The sequence below is a fragment of the Vipera berus genome (genome assembly GCF_964194415.1).
Source record: "Vipera berus genome assembly, chromosome: Z".
NCBI classification, from domain to species: domain Eukaryota; kingdom Metazoa; phylum Chordata; class Lepidosauria; order Squamata; family Viperidae; genus Vipera; species Vipera berus.
Window position 1 is genome coordinate 105,045,001 of NC_138205.1, and position 21,605 is coordinate 105,066,605.

The window sequence follows — 21,605 nt, forward strand, 5'->3', positions numbered from 1 at the left end:
AAAGGTTTATAATCCAAAGTATTCCATCATCTCAATAATGCATATTTCTTCTATAGGGAAATAGCTCTATGACACAGCTCTAAAAGTCAGTTAGTATTTATCTTCGTAGTCCAGGAAGGCCAGTTTCAAAATAGTTTATTGACTCTATCACATGTAAGCAGCCCAAGAGGGTTCCCCCCCTTTTCCCAGATGCAGTTTTGAAAAATGAAAGTTTCTGAAAACAACAAGTTTTATCTGAGTCTGGACTTCCAGCCAAGTTTCCTTTAGGCATAATAAATTGTAGTGTTGTAGTTCACCACTAGATGTCGTTGACGCCATCTTCCAGCTTTTTGTATCCAAACTTATATTACAAGCTTTTTAAGTCTTTTTTGTTAAAAAAAAATCTCAGCACTTTTAATCCCCAAATTTCAAAGTTATATATGTGTATTGATTCCAAATTAATCTTGTAATTTTCTCTGTTTCCCCCCCCCCCAAGCAATTAATTCGCCACTTTTCTTTTCCTGAGAGAATGGGGTGGAAATTCAACTTCCCTCATCGGGGAGGATTCTTTGCTTTGGGCAGTTTTTTCCAAGGAAAAAGTCTTAAAATCATGAAGAGAGGATATGGTCTTACCCAGTTTCATCCACGTTGCTCAAAAGTTGCTGGCTAATGCTTATTTTCTTCGGTTGTCAGCAGCTTCTGATTGGCCACACAAATGTAGCCAGTCTTTCCTCTGCTGGTTTGGAGGGCTTCCTCAGATCAAATGGAAGGACTGCAGCCCTCCCATGATCAACGAGGGTCCCCTCCTTCTCCGTCACCTCTTTAGGTGAAATCGAACACAGAAGACAGATCACCGTCTTTCTGCGCCCATCATACCGCGACATCAAACTGGAAGCTCTTATCATTGCTCAGCTTTTGAAGATTTGCTGGAAATAATATTATTAGAAGGTCATTTTTCTACAGGAAAATTAATGCTGGGGAAATTTGAACCCTTTACTCCACTACTTTTCTCTTTTATACTACAAATTTTATTCTTGGAAAAGACTGATGGGAGAAAAAATATGATTTTAGAAATGGAAGTAGAGAAGCTAAGTGATGAGTGATTTTGTTCAAGGGCATCAATGACATTAATAGAATTTGAAGTCTCTGTCTCTAACCTGAACACTGTCAAATATATTAATTACTCTGATTTATTTCCACTTATGCTATGCAATAATAGTGATGTTGCCAGACTAGTCAAAGTACATTTCCATAGTGGCAACATAACTTACATCATGGAGTTATGCAGCCTGAAGATGCTGTTTTAATAAAATCTAACAAAGAATAGTTGTGCTTGATCATGCCAAGGATTTTGATAGTGTCCTATTTTCCATGAGTCCCAATCCCACGCCCTTGGGAACACTATAACAGAATAGAAAGGTACTCATAGATTCTGGCAGTAAATATTAGATAAATGAATTCATCTTTATCTCCCATATAAAGAATGCTTCCTTTGGTCTAAGCTGAATCCCATGTAGTGCCATTGAATTAATTGCAGATTCTGGTATTGTGAGAGTACAAAAAAAAAGAAATGTTACTATTCTCTTTCTTAGTGCAAAATTTTGAAGAATTTCTCTCTCTTAACTGCATGCTATTTTTTCTACTTTAAAAAGGGAAATGTAATTTTATGGGGAAGTTTTTTCTTTCTGCATTCAGAAGGTGGTGCTTTGGTATCACACCACTGACCTGCTGTAAAGAAAGAGTGTGACAGTCCTTTTACATTGCTTTTACTGGAAAAAAAAACAAGATAGGAGTTTTGTAGGCTGATATCCACATTTGACCTTGAAGTAAGACTAGAGTACATTTTAAGTGGGCGAGACCACTAACAAGATTTAATATCAATGTGTGATATCATGCATTTAAACATTTACCTCCTTCAGTGACATTCCCCAGCTTACTGCCTCTTGGGTAAGCAACACCCAGAATCCAACACTAGACAGTGGGGTTCAAAACTGAGCTTAAAGCATTTAAACTTGAAACCTTGGTAAAGTTGGATCAACATTGGAAAGGTTTCTGTGAAATCTGATCACTTTGTGTCAAGTTTGAAACATTTGGCATGTTTGCACCAGAATCCCATCCCATCTGATCAAAGTCGTTGCTATTAAAAATTCAAGGAGTTACAGGAACAGTATATCTACAGGGTCCAAGTTTGCAGAGCAGCATTTGCACTCTTCTTGGCAATGAATAGAGTACTCATTAGCATACAGTGAAGGCTCTTTCAAATAACCCCTGCTTTCTGTTTGATTAGCCTGCATGAGAGAGGGCTTTTATAAGTTGCTTCAATGTGGGATTTCCTTCTTAAGGTGATATGTACCTAGTCTTCTCAATTTAGTTGAGAAGATGTTCCTTCCATTTAAAGGTGAAGATGTTCCTTCCATTTAAAGGTGCTGTTAATTGAATTTCTAATTGGTCTATATAGTAAAAAAAAGGAAAATACATAGTAAGTGATGTGCATTCAGCTTTACAGATAGCTAAAGCTGTCTTGTCTTGTTGAGACCTCTTGTTTGCATACAACATTTGTGAGTGCATTCCTTTGAAAATGGATGAATTTAAAAATCAGGAAAAAAACCCAGCATGCATGTGAAGTTAGAATTATTTGCTACATCATAAGCTCCAACGTAATGAGTTTTTATTAATTTATATTGAATGTCATATCTTTATTGGCTATTAAATATCAGTCTAGCTTCATTGCAAGATAAAAACATTGGAATACATATTATGTTTAACATGGATGCAAAGAAAAGAATTACTCTATCTGTTGCATTATGATTTTAAAAAGCTAAAATTAGTATTTGGGGTTAGTGATTTTGTTTTCAATATGCAACTTAAAGACAGCTAAGCAGAACTTTTTGAACTACTGAGTCATTCAACTTTACTTCTAAGGCATTGTTACATTTTGGTATCTCTAGTTGTGTTTTATACTATATATAAGGAGATTAATTTTTAAAGAATCAGTTTTGACTTTTTACCACTTGATGGCAGTGAAGGAACTAATGTTGGTAGGAATAGTTCAGGCAAGATTCTTTTGTGGATTACAAAATGTGAAGGTAAAAGGAAGTTTCTAACACTTTAATATTATCCCTAATTGTAGATGATCCTGCAAGTGAAATTAATGAAAAAGAACCTCTAGATGGAGCTTCAGCACTTTCTAAAGGGAAAGGCTGCTTTTCAGTCTTAAATTGAATTTTACAAGTTCGTTCAAAGTTATTTTTTCCTTCTTTGTCTGTAGAAAATACTTCTGCAATATCCAATAAAAATGTCTTTAGAACTATTGCTTGTTTTCCAATATATATACTCAAGAGAAAAACATTTGAAAGAGTTAGATAGGAAAGAAAAATGCATATAAAATTAATAGTATAGAGATTATGAAATTATGAGATTATCAAATGAACTGTTTTAGATGCTTACATGATTTAGATTGAAGTTATAAAATCAAAAGAATTTTGATTGGAAAAAGGAACATATTTTTAAAATGTATTTTAATTAATAAATTGAATTGTTTTAATTTTGGTTTCATCAGAAATGGAATACAATTTTGAATTAAATTCAATTTCTTTTTACTGTACCATTCTGTTTTCTTTGTCCTATTGTTTTTGTCATCCTTTTTTCTTTCTTGAGGACTGGCATTGAAATGCTGTTTGCTCAGTAAGCATTGTTCTAATAGCTTTATCTTCTGCTTGAAGGTGATCTATACTAAACCATATTACACAAAAATATATATGGGGAAAAGACTCTTCTAATAATGAAGTCAAAACATGAATAGGAACAAACTGTAACTGAAACAAAAAATAAAATATATTATCAGATTTTTAAAGGATAAGTTTTGGTGATGAAAAGCAGTGAAAAAAGTCTGATATATGTGTGCTGTGCTAAAGCTGGAGGTTTCCTAGAAATTCATTGTGGCTGCTGCAGAAATGTTGAAAAAATTTAAACCATTTAATTATCCTGATAAAAAAGCAAAACAGTAAATAACCATCATATTTAATGATGCAAGATTGGCCTTAATGGAGAAAATGATTGATGTTGCCTTAGGGTACAGCCAGGAATACAAGGGAAAATGCTCTAATAATAAATTATTTGGAAGTACTGGGTAGGGTAACAACTGATCTCAGTGATGTGAAAGGTATTCATATGAATTTTTTTAGAAGGAACATTTTATGTGTGTCTTCCATTAACAATTGAAGGTACAACACCATATTTGTGATCTCTGGTTTTGCTAATAGTTTTCAAGAAAGCCTTCTTGCATTTGTGATCGTGTTAGTGTGCGTGTTACAATATTGTGGATCTTTTGGTACACCATCAACTTCCTTATAGCTTTTTCAGCAGCAGGAATTTTGTTGCAGAGCAAGTCAATCAATTTAAAAATAAATTCCTGGATGGATCCTGAAGCGAACATAATTTCTGCAGCAAGTATTTTTTTTAGCTGTTTTAGTACGCCCCTTTTCCAGAGATGTTGCATTGGCAATTTTAAACTACTGAAAGTATCCATATGTCTTCAGTCTTTGAATGAATATTAAAAGTCATCTTGACAGACAGATTTGCAAAATAGTGAAGTTTAGACTTTGGTGAACTTACAGGAAAGGGAATCTTAGAAGACAACTTGATGATGAGAGTTTATTTCTTATAAAATACATTTATTTAAGCAATAAATGTATAAATGATTATCAGGTCCCATTTATACTAGTTACTTTTTGAGTGGCCTGTTGGAAGGCTGAAGAGGAGGAGTCTGGTGTTCTGGTTTCAGATTCACACTTAGAATTACCTAAATGATGGAATCCTGGTGAAAAATCCTTTGCTGTAATGAAATTGGTGTAATAGTCTGCCAGATTTCAACCATTGCTATTTTCCTACAACCTGGATTTAGCTACAAATTGTTTGCTCTTATGCTTTCCATTAAGGCAGGGACTGAATTAATGCCCAGATGACAAGACTGCTGGAAACAAACAAACAAACAAAGCCTCTCTTCTGTGTGGAAAGCATATCAATATACAGTACCTGGAAAAAAACTCCCATTTCTAGATTATAGTATTAAATAAACAACTTTATTTAAAATACCATAAGGGGCCACTTAGAATAAGACTTTCATACATTTGCACTGCAATCTATTCAGTCCTGAAATTAATGTTCTCCTCAGTACTTTCCACATGACTCTTAGATAGGCAATTATGTATCACTGCCTTTTCTGGAAATGTTGCATAGTTGACACAATATTGGACTTCAGCTATTAGGCTGTTTTCTTCAAATGTGTCACGTATTATGGGAAAAGATCACATAATTATTTGTTCAGTGGATAGATTTATGGCTATGAAATATTCCATGCTAAAGTGTAAAGGAAAAAGGGGGCTATGCTAACTTTTAAAAATGTGTTTGTGCAATATATTGAAAATTGGTTCCAAAGATACAGAAATATAATATACAGACTGCTTTTCTATAAAGAAAATTTCAAAAGAGGTGATGTGTACATTGGAAATGGTGATTTTAAAGAATGCATTAAGTTTCAACAGCATGAAAATGATGGAGCAGCATCAGATCAACTGATAAAAGTTTTACCATTAATTTGCTGAAAAAAATTTCTTGCCACAAAAATGAAAGCAAATGCCGCAAATACCACTATGTCTGAGTAGGGCTGTATCTAAAAAAATTGGTGTAATAAGATATTGCCATGCTATTTGGCTATACTGGTGCTAATTTAGGCATAAATATGACTTGATAATTTTTATAGAGTTGAGTCAACTGACTGCTAAGATATTATGTACATTTGCACAAATAGCTCAAAAAGATTTTGGTAACTTCTTAACATTTGGATGTTTCTAATGTCTTAATTCTGTGCATTGGGGGATTTTGCAGGAAAAGAAACAGTGCTGTTTTATGAATCCTGATGAGACATTTAGGTATCTAATGAAGTGGAATAAACTGTCACCTGCATGGGGTGCAGTGTCAGCTTATCTCCTCCAGAATGCAGATGAAATCCTTTGTGAGCATGACCTTTATGTTCATATTTATATTCCCTCCCTCTAATTTTTTAAGCAAAATAAAACCCACAAAAGGAACATCTGCAAATTTAGTGTTTTTATGCTCTTCATGCCTGAGTTAGTGCGTTCCACCAGTTCTTAAGCCAACAGAAAGCAATATTTGCACAAAATTTACTACCTTTACTGGTGATCCCTACTCTGTTTCAGACATGATATCTTAAAATAGGACTGTTCTTGTTTATGGGTTCCTGTACAGGACACTATACACAACAGATCCACTGATATCCATTCAATACGTCTATTGGTTTTTCTTCCATCAAACTTCACCAGCTGGCAGACTTCACCAATTACTATACTTGAGGCTGGGGCTAGAAGAAGCAAGTTTTAACAGATGGTTAGACAAGCATGTTTAGCCTTCTCCCAAATTTTGCTCAGGTTTCATGCAGGTGTTTTGTGAAGGATCACTCAAAAAGAGTCCAATTATTAGTAAATTCAAATGTTCCATTTTAAATAGCACTTAAGTTGTATTCAAGAGCTGCCTGAACAGCACCTGACAGGCAGAGGGAGAATTGTATTATGAAGCATCAGAGAGAGAACCATTCTTCTGTTTTCCAGTTTACCATGTTATGCCTTCCCCCACTATTGTTCAGATCAAAATTCTAATGGATAGAGGGGGATCCAGCTTGAAAAAAAGGACTTTCCAGTTACACATAAAGCAAGATGTCCGTAGAAGACAATGGAGTGGAGGAGCCATGCCTGCATCAGCTTAAAGTACAAAAAGATGCCAATCTGATCCTACAACCTAGGAATCTGATTGTGATACATATTATATGAGCATAAAATATATCATTTGCAACTATCATGTAACTGATATGACTTGTAGCCTGTTTAAAGGGGAAGACTATTTTATGGGTTAAGTAAGGACATCTTTAAACAGCTTGGGACATTAGTGGAAGGCAATGCCATAATGAGAGAAATTGCTGCAGTATGTTTGTGCTGTGGTAAGATACAAGTGGGGAAAGGCATTGAGCTGCGGATAAGGAAATCTTGATTGGAATTTTACTTCTGTAATAAACTCTGTATGGCTGCAGGCATACTAAATACATGTGGTGTTGCTCTATTTTCTGGCTTGAGCTCTGCCCAGATCCTTAGACAATCCATAAAGTTGGATTGGGAGCAACTAAAAAAAGAAAAAAGAATCAGGTATTGACTGAATATGAGGTAATTATTTTGCTTGCCTGCAGAATTCCTACTGATGTTTCTGACTAATGCAGAACAATATATTTAGAGTATTCCAGGACGCTCTGCTTGGTTTCCTGGATCCTTTTTAAAGTAGAAAGTGTGTTTCATGTAATTATTAGACCCAGAGATTTATGAAGCAATGAACTTTGTATAAAAAGCTATGAATTATATATGGAAATTTCTAATTTGTTACTATTTATTTAGAAAATTCCTAGGTGTTTTTCCAATCATAGTTTTGTATTGGGAGGAATGGTAATGAGTAATTTTTAATTGGAATCAATTGAATGTGTGATCTTTAGTAGAACATCTGTTTATTCCATTATTTTACCATGTTCTGCAATTTGTTTCAATGCACACCACCAAAATGCTGGACATTCCCAGTTATTGTGATATTTTTAGAATAATCAGTTTTGATGCTTGATGTAAGTCCTCTCTTTTGAGAATGAATGAAGAAAATGATAAAAAATAAGGAAGGGAGGATAGTAAAAGAAAGACACAGAGAGAGAAAGAGAGAGAGAGTTTGAATTTTGCAATTACTTATAATATGTAAACACATATGCAGGTAATCCTCAATTTAGAATGGAATTGGTCCTGAAAATTCCATTGCTAAGTGATGTGGTTGTAAAGTGAGCATGAGAGGTGCTGGTTGGGGCTAGAATACAAAGACCATTGTAACCACCATTCAGTGTCACTGTAATCTCCAATGAGGGACCCCTGGTGCTCTCTAAGCTTGGTTGTTTTCTTGCAGATGTTTCATTACCCAAAGTAGGCAACATCATCAGTGCTACTTTAGATAATAAAACATCTGCATTTCAACCCTGAGCTACGAATATTCTCCTTTACTGGTAACTTCAAATGATTGTGAATGAATGATTGTAAGTTATTCAAGCATTCATATTTATGCTTACTATATTGTTCTCTTTTGGTATAAGCAACATTATACAGAGTGTAGGAAAGTAAGCCAAGAAATTAAAGGCATGAGATAAGAAAAGGAAATGCAGATGTCTCTGGATATTCTCAGTCATCCAGGTTATAGTTGTCTCAAAGGTATTTTTTCCCAAAGGCAACTAGACTAGTTTTTCTTGAGGAAGAAAACGTTTCTTCTTCAATGAAGATAAGTCAACTTGAAAAAGCACCTTTGAGACAAAAGGAAATGTACTTAAGATTTACATTAACAATCTCTCTTCATAAATTTCTAATCAAACATATTGTTCTTAATTCCATCACATCAATACACTCCTTTATGTTCCCCCTTTCCCTTTAAACTTGTCTTTTCTCTTTTTGATGACCTATTAACTCCATCCAACCCCAGCTCTTTCAATATTTCCTCAAGAGTTGCTTCAACAGAGAGTTGCGTGTCATATAAATTTAATAAATAAAATACCTCATCTTCTCAACTAATTCTTTCATATACTTCTTTTGCATTTTGTTCCTTTTTTTCTTTATATGATCAAACTGCCTGAATTTCAAAATATCACACTTTTATTTTCATATCAATTCAACATCCATTTTTTCACCCCATCTTTCTGTTTTGCTAAAAATGTTTCTTAATTACTTCATTCCAGTAGTGCTCAACTTTTTATGTTTCTCCTGACATATTTCTCACCTTTATAGCAAAATGAGCAAAAGAATACTTTTGCAAATTTCATACTCTTAGAAATTTTGTTCCTCCAGTAAATATTTATTCTTTGCAACAGATCACTCCATTTTACCAACGTTCTCATATCTTAAATTATCCCATCTTTAGACAAAATTTTATCAAGGCACATAAAGTAATCTTGAAATAATCTGTTCTGTTTTTTCCATCAAACATTACTATTTTGGTCTTTGATACCATTAATTTTCAGATCCATAGTCCTTGTTACAAGATGTAATCTACGTTAATATTTGCTGCAAATTATGCATGCTCTCAGCTAAGAACTTAGCATCAGTTGCACATAAAAATACACATACCTTCATATCTCCAGAGGTGATATTTCTGATGCCACGTAAACATTCTTTATTTATTTATTTTTAACTAAATTGGACAGTGAAGGGAACATACACATTTTTCATTTTCATATCTACATTTTGCATTTATTCCCATGCCTGTTTTATTTCATCATAAATCAATCTTCAATTCTATATTTGCATAAAATAGCAGTGTGCTGCAGCTGCCAAAAAAGTCAACACAGTGCTAGGCTGCATTAACAGAGGGATAGAATCAAGATCACATGAAGTATTAATACCACTTTACAATGCCTTGGTAAGGCCACACTTGGAATATTACATCCAGTTTTGGTCACCACGATGTAAGAAAGATGTTGAGACTCTAGAAAGAGTACAGAGAAGAGCAACAAAAATTATTAGGGGACTGGAGGCTAAAACATGTAAGGAATGGCTGCTGGAATTGGGTATGTCTAATTTAATGAAGAGAAAGATGAGGGGTGACATGATAGCAGAGTTCCAATATCTCAGGGGTTGCCACAAAGAAAAGGGAGTCAAGCTATTTTCCAAAGCACCTGAAGGCAAGACAAGGAGCAACAAATGGAAACTAACCAAAGACAGAAGCAGCTTAGAAGTAAGGAGAAATTTTCTGACAGTTAGGACAATTAATCAGTGGAGCAACCTGCCTCCAGAAGCTGTGAATGCTCCAACACTGGACGTTTTTAAGAAGAGACTGGACAGCCATTTGTCTGAAATGGTATAGGGTTTCCTGCCTGATCGGGGTTGGACTAGATGTCCTCCAAGGTCCCTTCCAACATTATTATTATTATTGTTGTTGCTGTTATTACTATTACTATTCCATGATTCAAGGCCTATTCAAGCAAATTCAGTTTTTATGTTCATGTTAAAGAAATTGTACAGATGCCCATTAAAAAAACCTAATCTGTACTTAAGAATTTCCAATTAAAATATCTGGATATGTGTATACTTACATGTTTTCCAGCATTTGTGTTTTCTATTTCATCATTCTATCTTAGATATTAACATTTCTATCGTTTGCTTTAATTTCAATCTATAATCACCATCGTCCCTATATTAATTTTTAAAATATTCCTTCTAACATTCCATCTCTTTAGTTTCTCCCTTTTATTTTTATGTCCATCTGGTGGGAACTCTAGTTTAGCCTTCTTCATTTCCAAAACTGTTTTTCTTTCAGTCAAGATAGTTTTACATTTTCTCTGCCTCCTTTGTTCTTAGCTATTCATTGGTGTCTGACTATGTTCTTTGCAACTGTCTTTTTGTCTCTATATGCATACAATATTTTTCTGTCATTAAAAAAATTAGAGGATGAGGAATTGTCTACTGGAATCCAAGATTTAGAATAAGAATAGTTTTCCTGTACCAAAAAAAGCTGCACGTCTGATCAATATGTTTGGGTGAAAATTTCCTTGTAAAAAATGTTTTGATTTATTTTCATTTGTCAAAGGCTATTAACCCAAATTAGTTTTACTGTAGCTTTTTGGATATACAGAAAATCTTAAATGGTTGAAATGATAAAAACCTGTACAGTGCTGATATGAAAATAGATTATATATGTTTAGTAGTAATATGATACATGAGTCTCTGTTCAATAAAAAAGCAATTAAATATTACAATGTTGGAATTTTATAGAATTTGGTCTGCACAACCTCTAGTGTTGGTCAAAACATTACTGAGTACTAAACATTGCACCTTCCCTAGTTTACCCTCACTCCCCTCCCGCCTTCCCATCTTAAAGGACTTCCCCATTCCCCTTAGGATTTAATCACAATTAAGTGACAGATGCTGAATGCAATTTGTGATAGTGTAATTGACTGCAAAGTCATGGTCAATACTGCCTTGGCTAACTCACCTTCTCATAGCCAACTCCAATGAAATTGTGTTAGTGAGACATCTTGCCAAAGCAATATGTGGAGGAGTAAATTTTTAGTCTTTAAATTACTTATTTTACATATATTACAAATTGGCTTTCTATAAAATAAGATCATTTTTCACTTCATACTGACATGATTGGATATTAAAATGAACTAACTTTGTTTCTTTTCCTCCTTTTTTGCCAATATGTAATTTTTGATTCAAGTGTTACTGCTTGAATATTTGAATAAGAGAAGCCAAAGTGTTATACATATAGCATAAATTGGAATTATATTATAGGCAGTTGTCATAAAGATAAATGTAAGTGTCTTTTAGTCCCATCCTTTTTACTAGTTTCTAGAAACACGTAAACGTCCTTAAAATAAACACTGGTAGAATATTCCATTGATTTGCATGGAATTTGGTTTCTAGTGAGAACAAATCTCATGTTCAGGGGCCTTCATAAATGTACTTATGAATCTAGATTTTCAGTAAAATTTTATTACTTAGCTATGGGAGCTGGAAATTCTGCAAAATTGTGTTTGAATTTTGAATATTTTTTCTTTATCCACAAGTTTTGTACTATTTCTCTCATTTAGTCAAAGATGTTTCAGACATTGCACATTTACTACATGTAAAACACTTCAGAATAGGACTGTATGAATGAAACCTGCAGGTGGATAAATTATATAACATTTTCAAGAATTTGTTTTCATGGGATATATATGATTACTGGATGTAGCTTCTCAATGTATATATGCCATATGGACATAGACATTCCCTCACACAGAATATACCCCACCTTACTATTCCCTTCTGGCCTCAAATATTTTATACTATGCTATAAATCTTATGAAGTAAACAATGCTTTGTATTGGAAGATTTGACAGACTAATTACAGTGCCGCTTTAATTGCCTTGCTTTTGGTTTACATTTTTAGGGGCTCTTTTTACTTTGACCAATTATAGTAAGTTTGTGCATATATACTCTATTTTAGAAAATGTTCAGCATACATGCATTGAGAATACATTGAGCACACTGACTCAAACTTAAATAAGATACTTTTCTAAAAACAAATCCTTAATGCTTAATTTTCTTAACAAAATTTTAACTCTGTCCCGAAACATCTTTTGGGCTTGTCTCAAAGGTGCTTTTTCAAAAGGCAACTGGATTATATTTTTTCCTTGTGGAAGAAGACATTTCGCTACTCATCCAAGAAGCTTCATCAGTTCATGATTCATGATTCACTGATGAAGCTTCTTGGATGAGAAGCAAAACATTGTTTTCCTCAAGGAAAAAACATAGCCCAATTGCCTTTTGAAAAAGCACCTTAGAGACAACCATGACTGGGATGACTGAGAATCTCCACAGGCATCTTTTGTGCTTGAGATCCCAAAATACCACCTATTTATCAGGGACTCACCAATTGAGAAATATTGAAATAAATTGATACGGTGATTCTGCATACTACTCAGAATACTATAACTTTGAATATCTTTGACACAATATTAAATAATCCTTTCCGCCAATAGTAATCAAATGATATTTTGATCAGTTGTGGAAGGCAACAGGCACAGTGTGTCTTAAAAAAAGCACTAGGAGTTAGGTTCATATATTTTATTCTGTGTATTTTTAGAAAAGGAAGTTCTGAGATTTCACCCAAAATATAGTTAGTAGGCTGTTTCAAGATTAAAGAATAAAATAAACTTGAACTGCAATTTGGGGCATTGCTTTTGTTAGTATTTCTGTTTCTTTTGAAAACGAAGCTGGTATACCTTACAGATCCTCTTATGCAGCATCAGTGTTTGTTTGAAAGTTCTGCAAGAAATTAAAGAGATATAAATTTAGTAGTAAAACTACAGCTTTAACCAGTAATGAACTAATAGAAATAAGAAAACTCCTGAGTAAAAAATGGTATTTTTGAAGATGGTCAGGCATATTAATTTTAATTTATCCCCTTGATCTCTTAATTGCCATTGAAGATTTAGTTGCTCATTTTAAGGAAACAAGTGTTTGAAAGTATCCAGGCAAATACTATCTTCTTGTAATGAGCACATGGTACTGAAACAAGTTAAAAGGAGAACAAAATTGGATTGACCGATTGTTCAGTCTTGAGGGCCTAACTGGCTGCATATCCTGGCTGTAAAGAATGATTGCTCAAATTACATTGCCTCAGGTCCCTGCGCTTGGTTGGCTGCCTTCTCCGATCTTAACAAGGTTCTGGAAATTCATTTCTGACAAAGTTTGCTTTGTGTTTTGTAGGATGCTCCATCAGCAGATATTAGGAAAGCTTATCGCAAGCTTTCACTGATATTACATCCAGACAAGAATAAAGATGAAAATGCTGAAACCCAGTTTAGACAAGTAAGTGATAATTACTATCAAATCTTATGTGATCATTAAAAATACGAAAAATGTACCACATTATGACTGTACTATATTTAGAAATGAATTCAGGATTTTGGAAGCATTTAAGCTTTATTTCCCCCCCTAAATATTTAAAAAAGGGTTCAGATGAAACAAAACAAAAAGATGAAAAGTACATTGTATAAAATAGAACCTTCTTAGGTGGCAATTCTTAAATTTGGCAGTTAGATATTATGGGATTTTTTTTTGTTTAGGACAGAGTCACAAGTTATACTTTAGCAAATGGAAAACAATTATTTGTACAAGTTTTGGTTTATTTGTACATTAAAATTGACCTCTAATTATGTTGAAATATTTTTTCCTCCACACGTGGAATCTATTGGTAGATTTTTTATGAATATTAGTGAACCAATAAAATATTTTAAAATGTTTAATATTTTTATTTCAGGCTAAACAACATTAAAATAATATTACCTTATATTGTGGATAAAAAATATTTAGAACTGCCAAAGATGGAATATTGCTAGAAATGTTTGAGAGTTTTAAATGTTTTCAAGAAATCATTTGTATTGTTCTTTGTTTGCTCTTTAAGAAAGATAGTCCAATATTTTTGCAATTTTATAGCAAAACTCTCTGGTTTTTCAGTGCAGAGTTTTTGAACATAAAAGTACCTTTTATTCTAGTTGGTGGCCATATATGAGGTTTTAAAGGATGAAGAGAGAAGGCATAGGTGAGTTTATCTTGAATATATTTCAAAGCAGTCTTTTCAACTCCTGTAGCCACTAACATGAGCCAGGATTTCAGCACTTCTTGCAAGAATTATGGTTTGTTTATGATTGTTACATACATTTCTAACTGTTGCTGAATCCTCAGTAAGTATGAATGTGTTTCCTCTTAGGGAATAGAAGATTTTATAATCACTCACAAAATGTATTTGTATTTTTCAATTACTAACACATTGTTCAGCTGTTACATTTCTGATTGTTAATTTGATCCTCAGAACAAATCCCCATGCCATCTTCAGGGTTTCTTCTCCCCCCCACCTATTTTATCAAAATGAATAGATTTAAGAACAGTGAGCAAACCTATCAGCTTTCAATTGTTTTATATTATTCAGTAATTTCTTTAATAGGCATACTATAGTAATATATTTTTACTCTTCATGAGAAAAGAACATAATCAGGCAATCACTTATGCTTGGCTTGCTTTTCTCAATTCTTGTGGAATAAGAATCGGGACTTGCAGAGTTTATTAGGATGCTCAATTTAGCTATTGATGACCCAGATATTTGGGGGGAAGAAGAAAAGGCTTACTACCAGCACAGGAGTTCTATTTGAAATATCTCTAGGTTTTCAATATTCTGAGCAGGGGTGCTGAATGTTCTCTAGGGGTTCTTGGCTTTGTAGACGCCTTGGCATGACTCCAGGTTTCATAGTAGAGATTATCTACTTTCAGATAATCCTCTGTGTTGAAAGAGCCAAGGAACAGTGTTCAGAGGAGTTTTGGTGATTTTGTGTATGGTTTTTACCCTGCCTCCTACTGCACTCTTTCAGCTTAGAGTCATAGATCAAAGAAGTTTAGGAAGTTAAACAATGGGGGTCAATGTCTTGTGTCAAATGGTTGCAAAGGTACGAGCTAGTTTAAATGCAACCTCTTATCATGTACACATATAGATGCATCATTTTTACTATTTTTTGTAGTGCTCATTTTATATGCATACTGTTCTTTAAGCTAATTAATACTAAAGATATAGACCCTAAATTTTTCAGCCTTTTTTTTAATACAGTTGGAATGTCAAGGAATTGCCTTTTGTAGTTGCTGACCATGGATATCAAGTTATTTAGAAGTTTCGTGTAAATATTTACATATTGTGCTCTTTTTAATGCACTTAATAAAATTATGTTAGATGTGTGTGACATTATAGGAGTTCAATCTCTACCCGTCTTTAAGAATGAGTTACAATTAAACAAAAATAAAATTTTATGATACTTCAGTTAAACGCCTCACCATTTCTTATGATGATCTCTTCCATGAAGCTAGGAATGTGCAGTAGTAAGCAGGTGTTTCCTCTTAAAAGCAACAAACAAAACATCCATTCTTCTATGAGAAATCTTTCCCCAGGTATTTGCCTGCAGGAATTTTTGCTGTTGGTTCACTGATTCAGTTGAAAAACTGCTGGTGTTGATTACAATATGCAGGATATTTATCTTCCTTAAATAACAGCTAACCAAGAGATAACTAATGGTTTTTAAATACTTTTCCCCTCTTAAAAGTATATTTTTCCCAGTTGCATAAAGATTCATTCAATTAATTTCCTTGAGATTTGTTGGTCCTAATAATATTAAGGTTTGAAAATATTATTTGGATCAAAATCTTCAGCTATTTCAATTTTCAGTCTTTTTTTGCTATGAAACAAATAGTTTGCTCAGAATGTAGCTGTTCCATTTATTTTATATTCTGTAAACATCATTTTAAATATTACTTATCCATTGTTGTAAACTAAGCCAGCATATTTGAAATGTATACCAGAATATTTAAGAAAGCTTAAGTTTCTGGTTTTAAATCTGTTTGCCCAGAACCTAGTTCCCAATTCACAAGAAATTTGAATCTTTGGTTCCAGAGCATGTGAAAGAGAAGCTGGTATAAAGGCCGAACTTTTGAATTCTCCTTTGAATTGTTCACATGTCAAACCATTTGCATTCTGAAGCTGGAGGAAGGAAAACAGTAGTTTGGAAACTGTTGCACAATGCCCAAAGGTTTAATATCTTACTACATATGGTAGATGAGTGAATAGCAGATAAAATGATATTTTAAATTTCTATGTTCTTTATTATAGTGGATTGATAGTAGGAGTTACTTTTAGCATAGTTACTTTAGTTGCCGTGTAAAAGTATAAATTTGGTATAACTTGCTACCTAGCTTTAAAATGTAGATGAAATTAAGTTGATTTCCAACAAATTACTTCACTTTCATTAGACAATTTTTTAAAAGTATAATCCAAACATGTTATTTATTTAGAAACTAATTATTAGAACAGCATCTTTTTGATAACTTTTCCACAGTGTTCTTGTCAACTCATCATTAGATTTTTAAAATTCTTGTGACCAAAATAATTGGTGGAGCACCAAAATAATTGTTCTAACACCAGACTTGTATATCCTATCACCTTTTTTGTAATGAACTACCATATGGAAAATATAGAAGTCTTCTGAAACTCATTTACATTCTCTCTCTCTCTCTCTCTCTCTCTCTCTCTCTCTCTCTCTCTCTCTCTGTGTGTGTGTGTGTGTGTGTGTGAGTGTGTGTGTTTTTTTTGTTTGTGTGTGTTTGCAAAACAAATGCATGAAAAAAATACAAAAGGAACAGTACAAAAAAAGGGTCCTTTCCCCACCCTATAAATTTTATATATTTACATCCTGTTCTGTATACATAGTTGTGGAAATGAAATGATGTTGAAGATTCAGTTAAATTTTGTGATAGGTTTTCAGTTCTAATCTTGTCACAATTTTAATTAAAAATTAGGGACTATAGCTCGGGATTGAGTGTTCATATGTGATAGCCAATTATACTATAGTAACCTTGAGCCACCTAAATATGAGGAGTCAAATTTTTTGTTTAGTAACTGCATCTTTTGCAAAATAAATCTGTAGTTTGAAGAAATATTTTAGGGTGAACTGAGGGAGTTATTCCAATTTATATTAGTTATGAATGTAGTGAATTATTTTCTCTTATCTTATTCATAATTTGAAATGAGGAAATTAGGAGAATGGGCAAAACGAAAGAACAGAAAAACTCTTTACAATCTACTTATGTGCTTCATTCTCTTGCATGCCTTTGAAGATTCATTCTATGTGATAGATTGATTTCTACAAACAAGAGCTGTAATGAATTGTCTATACTTCCTAATTAACTAATTTTCTAAATGTGAAAAACAAGATTAAAATTATCAAAGCATTCTGACTAACTAAGGATCTTTGTTTATATGTACTCCTAAAAATTAAGCAGACAGCTTAATTTTTAAATATAGTCCTTAATTGCTATAGAACTCAGTGATTTATCTTTTGACAGTATATATTCTAAAAAGTGGCATATAATAGAAGCTATCTTCCCTTAAAATGGCCTGTCATGTGAGCCATAATGTTCACTGATAGTAAAATCAATAGAGCATTGATTCTGGAACTAAATCCTTGGAGACTTTTGTTCAAAATAGCAGACAGAGCCTGGTAAATACTTAGTGTTTAGTGTATTTTAGCATGTGAGATTTTCTTGCATCAAATCTGAAAATACATTAAATGTGCTTTAAGAGAGATAGCTACCATGATTTTTGTTTTTACTATTATAAATTGTGATTTTTATTTGTAATTTTAATTTGTTGAAATCTGTTTTTGAAAAACTTTGAAGAATGGTATACAAAACTTAAAAATACACAAGTTGTGAATTGTGCAATTTTTGAAAAACAATCTTACTGGTTTTTTGATTATTAGTGAAGTACATTTGTCAGATGTATTGGAATGAACTTTTATTTTGGTTTAATTTCTATAATTTTAATCAGAAATTTCTAATTCATATATATAATTTATAATATTTTTTGTTAAATATGTTTCAATTTTAGACTTGATTTTATCTGAAAAACATTTAATTTTTTTTAAGAAACCATTTAACATTTTAAGATATTTTCAGTCCCAAAAAGTATTAAGATTCTTTTTATTTTTGGAAGAAAAGTTTTTTTTGGGAAAACTTATACAGGTTTACTTGAAAGTAAAGCCATTGAACACTATGGAAATTGCTGATTTGTTTATTATTGCAGTTTAAGTCTTTTAGTAGTAGTATTGGCTAAAGATTTCAATTGAATTTATAAAGCTATATTTTATTCTGTTTTTTAAAATTGTATAGATAGCAACTAACATAAGGCAGTTTTATAATAAGTGTTCTGTTAATTATTTAACTCTAGAAATAAAATGCATTTTGCTTTGATGAACAGTATGACCTGGGTATTCAATCAAAATTTGCTTTGATTTTTTTAAATAAAAATATAATTTAAAAGTTTGACTTTCTCTGTTAAGATATCTCCAAGGTATCAATTTAATAACTGTCAAAGTAGCTACTGCAGTTGTTGCATTTAAATTGATTTACATGTCAAGACTGGCAGTTTAGCAGCTGCACTATTATTCCTGGATCGGTCAATTTACTTGAGAAAAACCTACTTCTGAGTCCTACTGACCTGCATGACAATATAGACCCTATTGCTATTCCTGTAATTAGGCTTGCGACTAACTCAGAATATTTTTAATTAAAATATTTTGGTCAATGTGTTGCACCAAATTAGTCCTTTAGTGCAGATTTAATACTGGAAATAGTGTGATTAGAATATTCAATGAGCTGTGTTCTATTTAGGATTAATTTGAGCATACAATATGTCTCCATTTGAACTCTTTTCAATAATAGACTTGTCTGTTTTTTTCAGAGAAAGTTATTTTTATGCACGTAAGAAATTAATATTGTCTGGCAGGTGTTTAAATCATTCATTTTAAAACACTAGCAATAGTAAATATAAGAAATTATCCAAAATATTTTTTTATGAAGCAGAAGAAATGGACCTAGAGATGGAGGATATAGGAGAAGGGAAATATGGACTGCCATATACAAATAAAATACTGCAAAACCTACCTATAACAATGAAAATACAAAAGACCCCTTACTCCTTTCTCCAAAATACAGTGATGACAAGGAAGAAGATTGTAGAAAATGGTACATAAGTGGGCAGGGGAAATGTTTAAGGGAATGTGGAAGGATTGAGTTTCCCCCCAAAAGGTATTCTATCTAAATTGTCTTCCTCGTGCCAAGCAGCTTTCACAAAAATAGAAAGAAAATTTTGGGGCAATTTAATTGCCTTGGCCTGGAAAACTACTTGGCAAAGAAAGAAAGCGAGAGTTAGATTTAAAAAACAGAGAATTTGATCTATCACAGGAGGCTTTTTCTGTTCGAATATGATTAAAAGAATGGGTGGCCCTTAGATATAACTACCTTTTTATAATGGGAGATATGATTTAGAATTAAAATAGCATTTTTTTGTTCTTTTGATATGGAAAATTTGAAAATAACAGGATTGGTATGAATAATTTTTTTGGCTATATAAATGTAAATAATATTGAGAAAATCATAAATGACAAAGATACTTTAAACATTGATGGGAAATCAAACTTTAATAAGAGCATGAAAAACAGATATTGACTTACAAATTGATATTGTTATTGGTATAATGTTAGTAAAATATGATGTCTAATTTTGTATACATCAATAGTACTAAGAATTGTAATTGTCTAATGAAGGGAAAATGGAAAAAATATGGGGAAGAAAGGAGGATCAAGGAAAAAATACTGGATTGTGCAGTACTGAATAGATTTATATTAAAGAAGTTAATGTTAAATATGTAAATCCAGACAACATGTTGTTTACTAACCTCTAAAGATTGTAATTTAAAAAATAATAATAAAACATATAAAAAAGAAATTATCCAAATTATTTTTTAATGTGAAATAATGCAAATTCAACCTTTAAAATGAAAATTCTTACTAGGATAAAGTTATTCTTTTTACATTTTTAAAATGACAGTTTTTTATTTTTGTAAATGTTTACAATTAAATTACTAGTCATTCCTAAGTTAGTTTCCACATCAAAGTTTTATAAAACTAAATATTTTGGACAATTAAGGCTGCTTTTACATATGGCTATAAATAAGGAATTATAGCCAATAAATGCTTTTGGTGGTCTTTGCTTTTCCACTTACAATCATCCTTTTGTAATTCTTTTATTCTCAGAACATGTCCCTTGATTGGCAGGGAGTCTGAATACATGTGGTTTATTTTTGAGAAAAAACACTTCTCCAGTGAATCAATTGGGGGAGCTGTAAGAACAGTAGAGTTACCATTTTTAAAGTAGTCATTGATAAACATTTCCATAGCAGTCTGGTTTGAAATTTTATCCTAGGAACCCAGATTAAATGTTGACAAGCTATATAATTGTAGGAGTTTGCTGTTAAAAACAAAACAAACAGGTGATGAGTGAAACAAAATAGCCATATCTGTCTCATTAAAAAAGAAGGAAATAGGTTAATTTTAAATGCATTATGAGAGCTTGTTTGTTTGTTTTTACTGCCCTAGGTATGATGATATCCTGATCAATGGGCTACCAGATTGGCGACAGCCTGTATTTTATTACAGGCGAGTGAGGAAAATGAGCAATGAAGAGTTGGCATTACTTCTGTTCATTATCCTCACAGTAGGACATTATGCCGTGGTTTGGTCTATCTACCTGGAAAAACAACTGGTAAGAAGCTTACTCTAAAATCATCAAGAATTGCTCAGCATTTCTGAATTAAGCATTAATGTTTCATTATTAACACTGTTAATAGTTAATCTGTTGGGAGGCAAAGAGAGAAACAGGTAGCTTCAGTCGGGAAATAGGAGATGGAAGAGTGAGGGTTAGAAGAGATAGCAGAGAGGGAAATACTCCGTTAGCATAGTGGAGGACATTGATGATAGAACAGTGTTGAAAATTAGATTCTGCGCTCTGTCCAGTCAGCTTCAGTCTGTCTTGTTGTTTATTGCTTCAAGTGGCAAAATGTATTGGCACAGCTGAGGAATCTTGATCATGCTCTATCTTTTATACATGCAGATATACAGGCTGTTTGTTGTCTGAATTAGCCTTTCAGATTGCATGCTGACAAAAATAGTCCTAAAAGAAAAAGAAAAAAAAAGTATTTTCTTCCTCTAGAAGTGTTTTAAATTAAGATAATTTTGAAGAACATAAATATTTTAGGTTTTGTTCTAATATCAAGATCTGATGATCTCAGAGGAAGGAGAGTTGAGAAACCAATTCATGCTAAATTTCCTTCCTTGATATTTAGTTTAGGTTTTTCCTTTTTTTCCCTTTTCTTTTTTTCTCCTTTCTCCCCCCCCCACCTTTGAAATTTATATTCACTGTTAATGACAACAGTAAAGAAATGTTTTAAATGCTGGTTCCTTCCTGACTACCAGAAAACAAAAGAACATCCTTATTTATGTATCAATTTGGTTATGCATTTTCAGCACTCTTCAGGAGTTAAGCCATCTATATTTTAAAAATATTTTTAGAGCCACATTATTACAATTTTGAATGAGAAGAATAAGTTAAAGCTGTAAAAAGGGA

The 21,605-nt window shown here is 32.7% G+C and overlaps 1 protein-coding gene across 1 annotated transcript in view; it reads left to right on the forward strand.

Annotated features, from left to right (window-relative positions):
* Window positions 1-21,605, forward strand: part of DNAJC1 (DnaJ heat shock protein family (Hsp40) member C1) — a 154,280-nt gene that overhangs the window by 37,352 nt on the left and 95,323 nt on the right. Inside the window, exons 2-4 of the mRNA XM_081345215.1 lie at window positions 13,314-13,415; window positions 14,102-14,148; window positions 20,579-20,744. Of these exons, the coding sequence (XP_081201341.1) occupies window positions 13,314-13,415; window positions 14,102-14,148; window positions 20,579-20,744 (315 nt within the window). The remainder of the gene's footprint in view (window positions 1-13,313; window positions 13,416-14,101; window positions 14,149-20,578; window positions 20,745-21,605) is intronic.